The sequence below is a fragment of the Lethenteron reissneri genome, chromosome 15 (genome assembly GCF_015708825.2).
Source record: "Lethenteron reissneri isolate LAM-NWPU_2019-01 chromosome 15, ASM1570882v1, whole genome shotgun sequence".
In the NCBI taxonomy this organism is placed as follows: domain Eukaryota; kingdom Metazoa; phylum Chordata; class Hyperoartia; order Petromyzontiformes; family Petromyzontidae; genus Lethenteron; species Lethenteron reissneri.
In genome coordinates this window covers 12,931,036-12,945,795 of record NC_083793.1, presented here as the reverse complement: position 1 = coordinate 12,945,795, position 14,760 = coordinate 12,931,036, and the positions used below count along the sequence as shown (strand labels likewise).

General features: G+C 52.1%; 1 protein-coding gene across 11 annotated transcripts in view; it reads right to left on the bottom strand.

The window, feature by feature from the left end:
• Window positions 1-13,111, bottom strand: part of CENPP (centromere protein P) — a 67,894-nt gene extending 54,783 nt beyond the window's left edge. Inside the window, exons 1-7 of one of the 11 annotated variants that reach the window (XM_061552083.1) lie at window positions 12,973-13,073; window positions 11,150-11,282; window positions 6,665-6,841; window positions 4,569-4,732; window positions 3,527-3,639; window positions 2,987-3,072; window positions 2,312-2,408 (exon numbers count right to left, since the gene is read on the bottom strand). In XM_061552083.1, the coding sequence (XP_061408067.1) occupies window positions 2,312-2,408; window positions 2,987-3,072; window positions 3,527-3,639; window positions 4,569-4,732; window positions 6,665-6,810 (606 nt within the window). In that variant the 5' untranslated portion in view covers window positions 6,811-6,841; window positions 11,150-11,282; window positions 12,973-13,073. Of the gene's footprint in view, window positions 1-2,311; window positions 2,409-2,986; window positions 3,073-3,526; window positions 3,640-4,568; window positions 4,733-6,664; window positions 6,842-8,846; window positions 9,081-9,750; window positions 9,890-11,149; window positions 11,283-12,203; window positions 12,300-12,408; window positions 12,427-12,972 lie in introns of those variants that run through there. The other 10 variants (XM_061552085.1, XM_061552086.1, XM_061552088.1 and 7 more) reach the window with 10 other exon arrangements.
• Window positions 13,112-14,760: the final 1,649 nt, after the last annotated feature.

Sequence of the window (14,760 nt, the reverse complement as noted above, 5' to 3'; positions counted from 1 at the left end):
GTTTCTTTTTTAAGATTCGACCATGTTATCGTATCCGCTGCTCAACTGCGACATTCTTTTCGGGGGCTCCGTTTCTCTTTGGGGCTATATTTCTCTTCCTAATAAACACATTCCTGCGGAGGGAGCTGGTAGGAACGTTAGGTTGCTCGGTCAATGGCCAGGGTCAACGGCGGCATGGTGTATTCCGCAAATATGCCCAACTGTGAGGGCGGGCACAAGCCGGCGTGAGTAGGTTAAACGTTGAGTTTTATGAGGGCACCACGGGGTGACCAGCCCCTCCCCACCCAGCCCCACCCCCCACCACCCTCCCCACCCTCCCCTCTCCACCCAGCCCCTCCCATTTTTGGATGCACGATGGAAGGACGGACACAATAATCCCCTGTGGGCTGGTGTAGCCAGGAGGTTCCTACCAGTAATACATTCCGCTGGACGGTGGTGGCAGCGAGGCAGTCCACGGCTGAGCAAACCGCAAGAGAGCCAGGAGCGAAGAAATGAAACCACGCAGTTAGCCGCACGCCGGGAATGAAAGGAACGCTTTAACGGAAAGATGGGTTACGTCTGTTGGCTTTTTAGCGAAAATTATAAACACGTAATGCGACGCACAAAAACATAAAACATTTTTATGTTATTTTAGCAGCTGCTATTAACTAAATGCCAAATAAGGAGTCAAGCTGATGATCAAAGCCACGTGTGTGTGTGTGTGTCCCTCCTTGATCTCGCGGGTTTGTAATGGAATATTAATAGGGACGTGTGCGTGTCTCACGAACGCTTCCACGGCCTACGAGACGGCTTTGTGGGGACCACACGGGCACGTGCGCGGCAGCAGTGTAGCGACTCGCTTCTCAACTTGAATCGCGCGCCGACGAGGAGACGAGCGCGACACGTTCGCAGTCACACGCAAAGGTGTCGTAGACAGGCAGAGGGCACGGTGGAGGCAAGTCTCGGCATTGGGAGCGGCAGCGTAGCGGTTAGCGCGCGCTGCGCTACGAACCTGAACCCCAGTTCGATTCCCGCTCACGGTCAACACCGTTGACGATTATCTGAACCAGTCCTGGGCCTCCCCTAGGTCGACTCGGCCTAAAATGAGTACCTGGTGCGGTGTATAAACATCGTCACTGGGGAGACAAAGGCGGCTTGGTGTGGTGTTGGCCACCCACCCCCTCGTGTGCTGCTAAGGCTATATGGGGGATCTTTGTCTTGCACACCGTCCCATGACGACTCCACCAGCTCGGAAGGGATGAAAAATAACGAGGCTTCTATGTACCATTGTCGGCAGGGTGGCGAAGGGTGGCGAAGGGTGGCACGCACTGGTAGCAGGGCGGCGTGGTGGTCACGCTCGCTCCTCGCAGCAAAAAGGGACCTAGGTTCGATTTCTGACTCGGGTGCCTTTCTGTGTTGAGTTTCTATGTTCTCCCCCTGTTCCGCGTGGGGTTCCTCGAGATGACTACCATAGCTAAACACACACACAGTGGTAACTGGTATTTGCCAAATAACCCAATGGTGAAAAATTACACTGCAAATCACTCGATTGTGATCACGCACAGCAGCAGCATTGCCCGCTACTGCGGAAACTAGGCAGGGACCCTCCTGAAACAGAGTATTGAGACTCAGTGAGGCTTTCCTGGGTAAAGAAGTATTTCTATATAAAAAAAGCAAATCTTCACCATTAATAAGTCTCATCTGTGCAATATAGCTATCATTGGCTACTGCCGCCATTTGTGGCCGAGTCCCTTATGATGATGATATTAATCACAAGCATTCAACCGTTACCCACTCACTCTTCTCATAAGCTTGACATTAAGTCTTCACAGGTAATGATGCACGAGCTTATACTTCACGCACATCAGGGCACTCGAATCAAAACGACGCTCGAGCAGCATTCAAGCGTTATACCACTTGTCGCGTCCCGCGGGACAGAGCTCATTCAGGGAACGCATTTACAAGGGAGCCGCAATTGTAGGAACTGACTTAAAAAAAAATACCAGGTAAGGAGGCAGGACAGCCACCAAAGCTGAAGCTGGAGGATGGGCTTCATGCCGTCGGAGATCTCATAGCTCCAGCGCCGGCACCGGGTCAAGACATACGGATTGATGGAACGCCGGGTGGATGGGCCAGGAGCGATGGTAAACACCTGCGATGGGTAACGATGCCGCGTGCCGTTGCCGAGTCCCGCGCGCAACGGGGCCGTGAGCGCTGCCGGTTGCTGCTCACGCCGGTGCCGCCTCGTGGCCCCCCGACCTCCAACCCCCCCACCCCGCAACCCCCGCCGAGAAGGAGGCCGGTCCGCTCGCCCCCAGTCAAGCCGACTCACCTTGAAGTGCGCGAAGGTCTTCTGGCGGAGCGCGCACCAGCGGCTGTGCGACACGATGGTCCTGAGCAGCAACATCAAACTCTTCTCCTCCTCAGCCCTAACGCAGGTGGCAAGACAGATATCCCATGTAGAGCCTCAAAAGACTGAGACTAAAACGAAACTAAACTTTTTATTTTATTTTACCAGGTAACAATGCCCACTGAGCTAAGTAGCTCTTTAGAAGCGGCCTGGCCACAAATGATAACTCAACTAAGCGGCTTATCGTATGGACATTTATAGCAGCCAAATACTCTAAACGCACGTTGATTCTAAATGTAGAGGGAAAAACCGGAGGACCCGGGAGAAAAGTCCACGCGACCACGGGGAGAGAGACACGCACACTCCAAATATACAACAGGCGCCAGAGTCGGGATCGAACCCATGATCGCCTGTATAACAACTGAGGCAGTTAACATCTCACCACTGCGTGTTCTCACTCGTAAGCACTTTGTAGATTTATTTTCTTGAAAATTTTTTTTTGCAATATTGCCTCCGGTACAAAGAGAGCCACAACGAGTGGGCCGTTCTATGCGGTCACAGCGAGGTCTGCCCGTAGATGCAACGTTGGCGGTCAAATGCCATGCACCGGTCGCTGGCCTGACGAACCCGGCTAGATTTGAACCCCTGGGCAAACACCTGGCTATGAAGTTGGCCAGGTCATCGGGAGCCGAGTCTACTGCCACGTCCAGCTGCGACACGGAAGCGGTAGTTTGCCCATCCACCTGCCGGGAAAAAAGGTCGGGGGGGGTCAGGGGGTAGAGGCATGGTTGTCGGCTTCATTGGGGTGGCGGCTCGCCAGCCTGTCCAATCAGAGCTTCTCTCGCTCTGTTGGTCGTTCTACTAATTTCCGCGGCATTTGCACTTCTACTACAACTATAGCAGCAGCAGAAACAGCAGCAGCAACAGCACCATAGCAGTAAAATCACCAACAGCAACATCCCAGCAACAGCAGCACCATAACAGCAGTATCACCAACAGCAGCATCCCAGCAATAGCAGCATAAACAAGAAGCATCACCACCCCCATCAATGGCAGCACCAGCATCACGAGCAACACCACCATAATCATTTCTGTACGTGCAACACCTTGATGTGTGTACGTTTGAACTTCTTTCGCACTGTTCGTAGCCAACCGTGCTAATCGGAGGTGCGATTGGCGTGGCTCTGTGGAACTCACCGTGGTTTCGTTGAGTTCGAACTGCAGCTGGAAAGAAAAGGAGAAGCACTCCCCGGAGAACAGGTGTTTCCCCACAGCGCCCTGCACACCTGCACCACACGCCAGCGGCACGGCTACACAGTTACGGTGAGCAGTTACCAGGGGCAGCGGGAGCCGGGGGCACGACTTCGCGACTTCATTCAACACGGCCCGTGGCCGCACTTCATAACAATGAGGTTTTTTTGGGTTATATCGCGTAAATATAAATGTGTCGTTGCAAGGAATCATGTCTGCATTAACCACATATACTTGTGGTGAACATGCAAACAAAAAACATGCTCTGATAGTATGTACATTGTCTTTGAAACTGATTGGTCCACACCAGAGACAGCTTTCTTTAGAGCCTCGTCTCAACAGTGTTAGACCAGAGGACGCCACAAAGCGAACAGTACGCAGACAATGCACTATCAGGACATTGAGAGCATGTTCACCACAAGTATATGTGGTTAATGCAGACATGATTCCTTGCAAAAGGTTTCAGTTTGGTGTTTTAACATCTTAACAACTGTTTTATTGCCAGAAAGGGTAAAATCTATTCTTATATTTGGATACAGGCAAGTGAGGTCCCATGAACTAGTAATTAATTGGCACGTTTTGTTTACGTGACAAACCTTACCAAATGGCTCTGTCGGGTGGTGGCGGATTTAACGATACATTTATATGTACGCGATCTAACCCAATTAATCCTCTTGTGAATAATATTGGTCGCAAAAGCCTGCGTGTTAAACTGACTTCATAACGATACATGCCCACAACTGCAAGCATCTTAGTTGCCTTTATTGTGTATTAGAGGGGAACATTTTCAAACCCCTGTCAAACAGCGAGGAACCCAGAATTCAGGGTGAGCCGGAAGGCTTCACAAACAAATCAATAATCAACCAAAACAATGCTCGTTCGCTGAGTAAGCCAGTGGTGTGCAGTGTAAGACGGCATGCGTGTGCGTGCATATGCGTGGGTGCGTTCGTGCGAGCGCACGTGCACCGCACACGTCTGCGTGCGCTACCCATTTCCTTGCTCCAGGTGTAGCTGTGAAAGTGAATCCCGGTCAACTCGCTCAAGAACTCCAACCGGGACTCCAACCAGGAATGCCGAGTCTCCATGGTGGGGCCTTGCTGCTTCTCCTCATCCCACCGCTCCCCGAGGCCAGATTGCCGCGTCAGCACCTCCCTGCGGCGCAACGGCAAGCGTCATCAACAACGTTGTCAACGTCGTCAACGTCGTGTGCGACATGCTGAGATGAAAAACGCGCGACAGGCAAACAAAATCATGCGGTAAAAGTTACGCAAGTTTTTGCCGAGGTTAAGAGGTAATATTTGTTTTTGCCACGGTTAAGAGGGAATATATATTTATTGTAAAAACAAAACGCGATGAGCCCTAATTACAGCACGCCGCGCGGCTTACACAACAGAGGCTTCGCAATTCACGGGAGGACAGTCCTGATGGCAACTGGAAACATGTAAAAGGAGGGGAGGTAAAAGGTGGGGGGAGAGGGCCCCACCATCCCCCCCCCCCAACAAAGTGAAGACGCTGCATTAGGAAGAAGATGGAAATTAAAATGGTGAGGGCATGACGGTGGACGGGGATAATAACACATTCCTGCGGAGGGAGCTGGTAGGAAAGTTGGGTTGCTCGGTCAATGGCCAGGGTCAATGGCGGTGTGGTGTATTCTGCAAATATGCCCGACTGAGGGCGAGCACAAGCCGGCGTGAGTAAATTAAACGTTGAGTTTTATAAGGGCACCACGGGGTGACCAGCCCCTCCCCACCCAGTCCCACCCCTCCCCACCCAGTCCCGCCCTGCACGACGGACAGACACAATAATCCGCTGTGGGCTGGTGTAACCAGGAGGTTCCTACCAGTATAACCAACCTCAACAGCGAGGTCCTGTTTAGAACGCGTTCTGATGCAACCGTTCCATCCGAATCTCCGTAACACGTGGCCACGATGACTCCCGTAACATATCCAACATGAATGTAATTTCAGTATTTAGATTATTTTTTTCTACTAGGCGACTTACTCGAGAGAGAAAACCGACTATATATGTACGAGCAGCCCAAAACATGGCAGTAAAAAACCCCGATAAAGCAAAACGGATAAAAGCCTTTTCGGGCCAAGGCGATGTGACACGCCATGCGCCCACCTGCGCGCGCCTCATGACGTGCGTCGTCATTTTCGTACATCGCTCGCCATGCCATGAGTGGCTTGCAAAATGCTCTAGAGTAATTAAGAGCGTGGTTATGGAGTCAAGTGAAAGACAAAAGACAAACATACCCTGTAGAGCCTCAACAAACTGAGACAAACAATTTTTTTTATTTTCCCAGGTAACAAGACTCAATGAGCTAAGGAGCTTTTTTCAGAAGCGGTCTGGCCACAAATGATAACTCAACTAAGCGGCTTATCGCATGAACATTTATAGCAGCAAAATACTCTAAATGCACGTTGATTCTAAATGTGGAGGGAAAAACCGGAAGACCCGGGAGAAAAATCAACATGACCATGGGGAGAGAGACACGCACATTCCAAATATACAACAGGCATCAGGGTTATAAATGAGTACTGGTTGAGAGTCAATATACGTAATCTCTGCGAAGACAAAGGTGGCCGGGCGTGGTTCTCACCACACCCTCCACATGTGTGCTGCGTTGGCATTCGTAGGTGATGGCTCACAGCACTTACCACCCCAACAGCCTGCGTATGTGCAATTGTGTGCACGCGCTGCACCACGAACCCGGCAACCCGAGTTGGATTCCCTCTCACAGCCAACTACCAGTGACAAATATCTGAACCGGTCCTGGGCCTCCCCTAGGTAGACTCAGCATCAAATAAGTACCTCGTGCGATGTGAAAACATCGCTACGAGAGAGACAAGGGCAGGTGTTGGCCACCCACCCCTCGTCTGCCGTGCCGGACTTCATAGGCGCTACTCCCTAACAACGCTTGTCCCATCATTCTTTTGAGGCTATACGGGGGATCTTTGTCTCTGTGTACGCGCGTGTGTGTGCATGTGAGCGCGTGTGTGTGTGCATGTGAGCACGTGTGTGTGTGCATGTGAGCGCGTGTGTGCATGTGAGCACGTGTGTGTGCGCGCGAGTTGGCCTCACATGGCACGGGTGAGGGCGGCTCGCTGATCAGAGTCGGCGTCCCCCTGCCCCGCGTCGTCCTCTCGGCCCTCGCGTTCCAGCCTCGCGATCTCGCTCCTCAGCGCCGCTGCTTCCCGCTCCCACGCTGCCCTCGCTCGCTCCTCCATGGCGGGGGGGGGGGCCCTGTCGGTAGCAGTGCTGGGGGGGGGGAAGTGGAAGGACCACCAGCGGTGAGTCCTCAGCATCACGGCCCCACTTGCATCCACTAATGAAGCTGAAGTACAAAAAAATAGGCACGACTTCATTTAATTTTAAGAATTGGCTTTTACCCAATTGCTGTATATTCCGACAAACGGGAAGGAGAGGGGTTGGCGACAGCTCGGCATTCATCCAGCAGTGGATTGATTATGGCCTATGACCAATTCACCCAGAATGCTGTGCCCCATCTTGCTAGATCATATCGGAAGCAAAGCAGGATTTTAACCCTGGGTAGTGCTTGATTTTGTAATATGCTATTAAACTATTGCAACCATTTTTTTTACTAGGCGAGACCCACTGAGCTGTGTAGCGATTTTTCAGAAGCAACCTGCCCACAAATAGTAGCTCAACAAAGTGGCTTATCATGTGGAAATGGATAGCAGCCAAATACTCTAAACGCATGTTGATTCTAAATAGAGGGGAAAACCGGAGGAACGGGAGAAAAATCCACGCGACCAAGGGGAGAGACATGCAAACTCCAAATATTCAGATACGAGGGTCAAGATTGAACCCGCGAACTTCTGCATTCCAGGAAAGGTAGTTAACATCTCGCCACTGTGGTGCTCCATTAATTAATAACTGCGCTGTTAACTCATGGTAATCGATGACTAAAGTTGTTTCCCAACTTAATTTGTGAAAATTCCATCTCTAGATATGAAAAGTATTTAGTATGACTGTCATGCGGACGACGAAAAGTAAGTATCTAGAGGCAGCAGAGTGGTTGGGAAAGTGCTGCCCTCTACTGTATGGGCAAGTGGTCACTTGGAAGTAGCTCTGATTTCCACTTCCACGGGCCGCTCTCTTACGCGAAGGGGTTGATGCACCGTTCTGCCAGAGCTCGCAGTGTGGATTCCGCATCTCACGTCCCGACGCCGGGTACAATCAGAAAGAAACACGAACACAGTACGACGCGTCTCTCTGCCGTGCCATCTCGTGCCCACCAAACATCCCCGCAGCCAGTAACACCCGCTGCTCTTTTGCACGGTGGTCACCCATTAGAGCACCATCCAAGCTCCGTCCCCCGCTCCCGTATGCCGAGATCAAACGGTATTGAGCGTTCTCCTGATTTGATCATGCGCGCAAATTGAGTAACTGCACGTCAAAACGTGAGCACCTGCTGCTGCCCAAATTCATAAAACACGCCGGCGTAATTGCTCGCTATTAAATGAATAATACGAATTTAAACAGAGAATCCATACGGATTGAAGGATCGACAGGTCACCACACTCCCTCAAACCCGGCATGAGGTTTGCATTTAAACGTTACCCATTTTGGGGTTTCCAGATTGTTAAGGACAATTTCGGATTTGATTTTATACTTCAATGTACACTGTATTACATTTGAATAACGTTCATTGTCCGTGCACGTCGTTTGATCATTTTAACTGTTAGAAATATTAATTGTGGAATTATAATTGCGAACATTGTGAACGAGCTAAATAGTCCAATCACGTCTCGTGATTGGACTATATTTATACAATATAGTACAATGCTTTGGACATGTTTGATACATCTGAAAATAAATGCTGATATTTTGGATTAATCTTAAAACTCTAAAATTGGGCCCAACATTTTGGATGATCCGAAAAACAAAATGCGTCTCGGATTTATCCAAAATACGACGCGACGGGAATTTTCAGATACTTGGGATGAATGTTAAAAATGAGAAAACGTCGCGACCACAAACTACGTCGCTCTTGGCGTTTTCACGGTGAGCCAGAGGACATCCCCAGCGGTCTGGGTCTCCCACGCAGACCACCTCAATCCAGCGCATGCCAGCTGTGTCCACCAGCACGGCACGGGCTCGTCCAATTTGTCCCCAGGTGCGCGACGGAGCGTGCCGTTTGAAATCCGTCCGTCCAAACTTGAAATTGAGTTTCCAGAGTTTTGGAGCGTGCGGCCCAACGTACTGTCACACGGTGTGCGGTGTGCTTCTTATTCATTACCTGCGCGCCGCCACCACCGCTGCCACCACCACCGCAATAGCAGCCACTGCCGCAGAAACCGCCGTCACCGTCAGACCGGCGCAATTTTCGCCGTGAGCTAATAGCCCTCTCTGTTCCGCGCCACGGCTCCGCGAGCAGTTGATTTATGGTACCGGCTCAGCTGCGTTCCACCACGCGCACTGGCGAGCGTGAGAATAATACATTTAGCGGTAAAGGAATTCCGACCAGCAGATATAACGACGTTGTTTGGCCGAGGAGTAAAATTACCATTCGTTACCGTATTCTCCGGATCAGTCGCGGGGAGCGTCTTATGATCCGCTACAGTACTGCGTGACCAGATTTTTTTAATCTTCAGGATCAGAATCTTTATTTATCTTGGAGAAATCCAATACGCTACTAAGCTCTTTTTTACAGATGTCCAGTAGGGGAGGTTCGGAAATGTGCAAAGTATAGCAAAAGTAAGCAAATCACTAAAATAAATACGTAAACTGTATCAAGTATATAAGCTTTCGTGACTGCAGGGATTCATCTTCTTGGTTCTTTCGGTAAAGTCACGTAGAAGGGAAATAATAAAATAATAAAAATTAAACATAATAAAATACAATTCTCACGACGTTTCGGCCACAACGCAAGCAGCCGTCCTCAGGTGAAGAACAGGTCTGTCGGAAAGACAGCGTTGATGTGGAGTGACGTCACCTGCTCATGATTATTAATAGGGGGGGGGGGGTCCACGTGGAGGACGTCACCTTTTTATGATTATTAATGAGAGGGGGGCTGGCCGACGTGGAGTGATGTCACGCGCGGGACACACAGACATTCTTGGCTCTTCAGGTGAGAAATGATCTTCTGTTGTGGCTTTATATAGGCACGGGAGGGGGGGGGAAGGGGGGGGTTGTAGAGTTACCTTTCACACCCGATGACAGACGCTTGTGTTGCGACCGAAACGTCGTGTTCTTTTATATTTTTTTCTAACTACGTGACTTTACCGAAAGAACCAGAGTATGGATTCCTGCAGTCACGAAAGCTTCAAATCAAGATTATTCTTGGCTCATTATAGTAGTAAATATCCAGGTCACTTCTGAAAAAGATCTGTATAGCTCAGTGGGCCTTACCTGGTAAAATTAGTAAAAAAAACGGTCCCTCAATAAAATTGCACGTTAAAATTGAACCGTCGATACACGGGGGTTAAGGATGACAGTTACAAATCACATCTGTAAATATGGCTGTATCCAGCACTAATCTTCTGCTTCAGGATATTTTTTTGAAGGAAGATTTACGATGTTAAGGGAGAAAAAAAAGGTCGTTCCAAAACGTTGGTGCTGCAACGGCAAAGGTTTTTCACCAATCCCTACTGTTGTTCTTGGTATAGTTAAAAGGCAATTAATAAGTTGCTTGAGTTTGACAAGTGTATTTGCCACTACAGAGCCATTTCTACCACTGCTATATTTAACTATATTTACCAGATTGTAACACCCGTTTTTGTCTCAAGTGTCCACCTCTATATTTAGTAATTTTATATTTCACAACCTTGTTTCCCGCTTTCTCGGGACGTCGTATATTGTGGAAACGTTTTATATGTTTTAACTAACCTCAAGTTGGGGGTGTATCTCACATTCGGGAGCGTCCTCTCATGCAGACCGGGAAGTGTTGGTGTGGTTTGTACATCGTTCCTACTATATTCTATGGTTCTTTCGGCAAAGTAACTTTACCGAAAGAACCATAGAATATGAATTCCTGCAGTCACGAAAGTTAAGTCAAAGTTCCTACTATAGTTTCCAAAATCTCATCAGTGTTCATGATAAAAAAATATATATAACTTTGTCAGTGCCTTACAACTTCTGTAATTGTATTTCACGCGCATATAATATCGTTTTTTGTGCACTTTTTATCCAATCCGAATGAAGATTACTTAATAAAGGTTCTTCAAGTGCAGTTCATGAAACGAAAGCCTCGAATCGGTGAAACTTAACCTGTCCCACTGATAATGCAGTCGGTTACACGACAAGACTCCCACAACAACGCACACCCTCCTGCCTCCGACATCCCTTCAAGACACCCGGTGGTGGAACCATCAACCGCGCCGGAACATCAACAGCAGCACACCGATGTGCACATCTCCTACAGGAATGGAAAGTTCAAGACAATACCCACAGCAGTGCGCCTGTAGCCATGCAACCCAAACTGTGGCTCAGGTCGTAAACTCACTGGTGGTCTGCGCTCGTTCAACGAAGGAGGAATAGCATAGGAGGAACACGGCAGGGCGCCGGTGTGGCGAGATGTTTACTACCTCGCCTGGTTACTACCTTGCCTGGTGTACAGGAGGTCGTGGGTTCGATCCCGACCCTGACGATGCCTGCTGCTGTATATTTGGAGTTTGCGGTGTCTCTCTCCCCGTGGTCGCGTGGATTTTTCTCTGCGTTCTCCGGTTTTTTCCCCCTACACATTTAGAATCAACAAAATGCGTTTAGAGTGTTTGGCTGCTATACATTTCCACATGATGATAATCCACTTCGTTGAGCTATTATTTGTGGTCAGGTCGCTTTTAAAAAAAATGAGCTATACAGCTCAGTGGGCTTTACCGGATAAAATAAAAGTTTAGTTTAAAAACTACACAAACTCTCTCTCTCGAAGAAGAAGAAGCCCTCTCGTCGTGGCCAGCAGGCCTCGACCACAGCATTTAGCTCCCTGAACATATTGCTACCATAGACAAGGGTAGAATAGTTACACGAAAGGCAACTTCAAGTTCATTTATTAGGTATAGCCCTGTGAGCCATTCGGCTCTTGAATCGGGTGCAACCGCAACAAACAAAAACATGAACAAGAAAACATCTTAAAGTGACTAAGTGCAAACAGAAAATCCAAGAAAAGACAGCAAAATATTGCAGAAAAAGCACCGTACACCAACGCTGTGTGCAACAATCCCAGTGGGATGCAAGTCAAACAACAACCACAAGACAACTTAGATTAAGGCCATCAGTCTAACTCTGTACTACAACAAACAAACATGGCCAAACCAAAAAACGTTTCGAAAATCACCAAAATAAAGCCATAAAAGCAATGAAACAGTGATCATAGAAACTGTGACCGAATTTTCACAATAAACGACGTAAACAACACGTACTACCAAACTCTGCAGCCATAGCTGGCTGCATGAGTCACTCCACAACAGCAGGAGCATCAGTCGAAGTATCAACATTTTTCAATGCACCTTTAAGATCAACACACTAAATCAAAACACAGATCATACTTGGCAGCGATCATCCGGAGCAAAACATTTAATTTTAGGCCACTGAATAGCAGTGGCAGCTCGGGGTGTACAACTCCTCTAGAGCAGTCGGCTCAGCCCTAACCAAGTACCTTGTGCAGTGTGTAAACATCGCGACTCGGGAGACAAAGGTGCTGACCATCGACCCCCTCGTGTGCCGTGCCGACCTTCACAGGTGCTACTCGCCAACACAGCACTTGCCCCAGCAGCCTGTGAAGGCTACACGGGGGACCTTTGTCTCGCCTTGTCTATGTGGGGAGCGGTGGCGCAGTGGTTAGCGCGCACGGCGCTACGAACCCGGCGAGCCGAGTTCGATTCCCGCTCACGGCCAACAACAGCGACGACTGAATGAACCTGGCGGGCCTGGGTCTCTTCCCCTAGGTCGACTCGGCCTTAAGCGAGTAGTCAGGCACTGTAAGAGTTATTCTTGCTTGCACGCTTGGCGCCTTCAAGAGTAGCTGGCGCGGGAAGACAAAGGCGGCTGTGCGTGGTGAGCGAGCCACCCCCACAGGTTGCTAACAGCACTTCTTGTGCCCCCCCCCCCACCACAACAGCCTGTTGTGGGGGGGGGTGAGCTTCGTCTAAACGCAACCTCCCTCGGAAGCCTCCCGCCTAGGCAGACTGGGCCTTAACAACGAGCACTCGCTGGCGTTGTTGGCAAAAAGAAGTCGCGAACATCGGCCCCGGGGAGACAAAGGCGGCCGGGCGCGCGGGGTTTATATCTGGGTACCAACAAGACCGCCGAGCATCGTCAAGAGGCAACCGCGGGCCCGGGCCTGCAATAGGCGCTCGCTAACAGCCTCCCCCCCACCCCCGGCCGCCGCCGCCGTGTCTCCCTCACTCGTCACGATCTCCCCTCACCTCCTCGTGTGTCAATGTCCCCTCACGTCACTGCGACTGCACCGCGCCCCTCACCTCCTCGTTTTACCTCAGCCCGCTCGCCTCGTCCGCCTCTCGAATTCTCCCGCGCTTTTCCCGCCTTGATGACGCGGCCGGGTTCAAAGGGGGAGTGGGGGCGGGGCCGTGGTGCCACACCCCTCCCACTCACAACCCCCCCCCACTCACAACCCCCCCCACCCCCCTACTCACAACCCCCCCCACCCACACCCCCCACTCACAACCCCCCCCACCCCCTACTCACAACCCCCCCCACCCACACCCCCCACTCACAACCCCCCCCACCCCCCCACTCACAACCCCCCCCACCCACACCCCCCACTCACAACCCCCCCACTCACAACCCCCCCCACCCCCCTACTCACAACCCCCCCCACCCACACCCCCCACTCACAACCCCCCCCACCCCCCCACTCACAACCCCCCCCACCCACACCCCCCACTCACAACCCCCCCCACTCACAACCCCCCCCCCACTCACACCACCCCCCACCCACAACCACCCCACTCACAACCCCCCCCCACAACCACACCCCCCCACCCACACCCCCCCCCCCACTCACAACCACCCCCCACTCACAACCCCCCCCCACTCACAACCACCCCCCACCCACAACCACCCCACTCACAACCCCCCCCACAATCACACCCCCCCCACCCACACCCCCCCCCCCCCACTCACAACCACCCCCCACTCACAACCACCCACAACCACCCCCACTCACACCCCCCCCCCCACAACCACACCCCCCCCCACCCACACCCCCCCCCCCCCACTCACAACCACCCCCCACTCACAACCACCCCCCACTCACAACCACCCCCCACTCACAAACCCCCCCCACTCACAACCACCCCCCACTCACAACCCCCCCCCCCACTCACAACCACCCCACTCACAACCACCCCCCACTCACAACCACCCCCCACTCACAACCACCCCCCACTCACAACCCACCCCCCACTCACAACCCCCCCCCACTCACACCACCCCACTCACAACCCCCCCCCCCCCCACTCACACCACCCCCCACTCACAACCACCCCCCCACTCACAACCCCCCCCACTCACAACCCCCCACCACAACCCCCCCCACTCACAACCCCCCCCCACTCACAACCCCCCCCCCCACTCACACCCCCCCCCCCCCCACTCACACCCCCCCCCACTCACAACCCCCCCCCCACTCACAACCACCCCCCACTCACAACCACCCCCACTCACAACCCCCCCCCCCCCACTCACAACCCCCCCCCACTCACAACCCCCCCCCACTCACAACCCCCCCCCCCACTCACAACCCCCCCCACTCACAACCCCCCCCCACTCACAACCCCCCCCCCCCCCACTCACAACCACCCCCACTCACAACCCCCCCCACCCACAACCACCCCCACTCACAACCCCCCCACTCACAACCACCCCCCACTCACAACCCCCCCCACCCACAACCACCCCCACTCACAACCCCCCCCCCACTCACACCACCCCACTCACAACCACCCCCCACTCACACCACCCCCACCACACCCCCCCCACTCAAACCACCCCCACTCACAACCACCCCCACTCACACCCCCCCCCCACCCACAACCACAACCACCCCCACTCACAACCCCCCCACTCACAACCACCCCCACTCACAACCCCCCCCCACCCACAACCACAACCACCCCCACTCACAACCACCCCCACTCACAACCCCCCCCCACCCACAACCACAACCACCCCCACTCACAACCCCCCCCCAC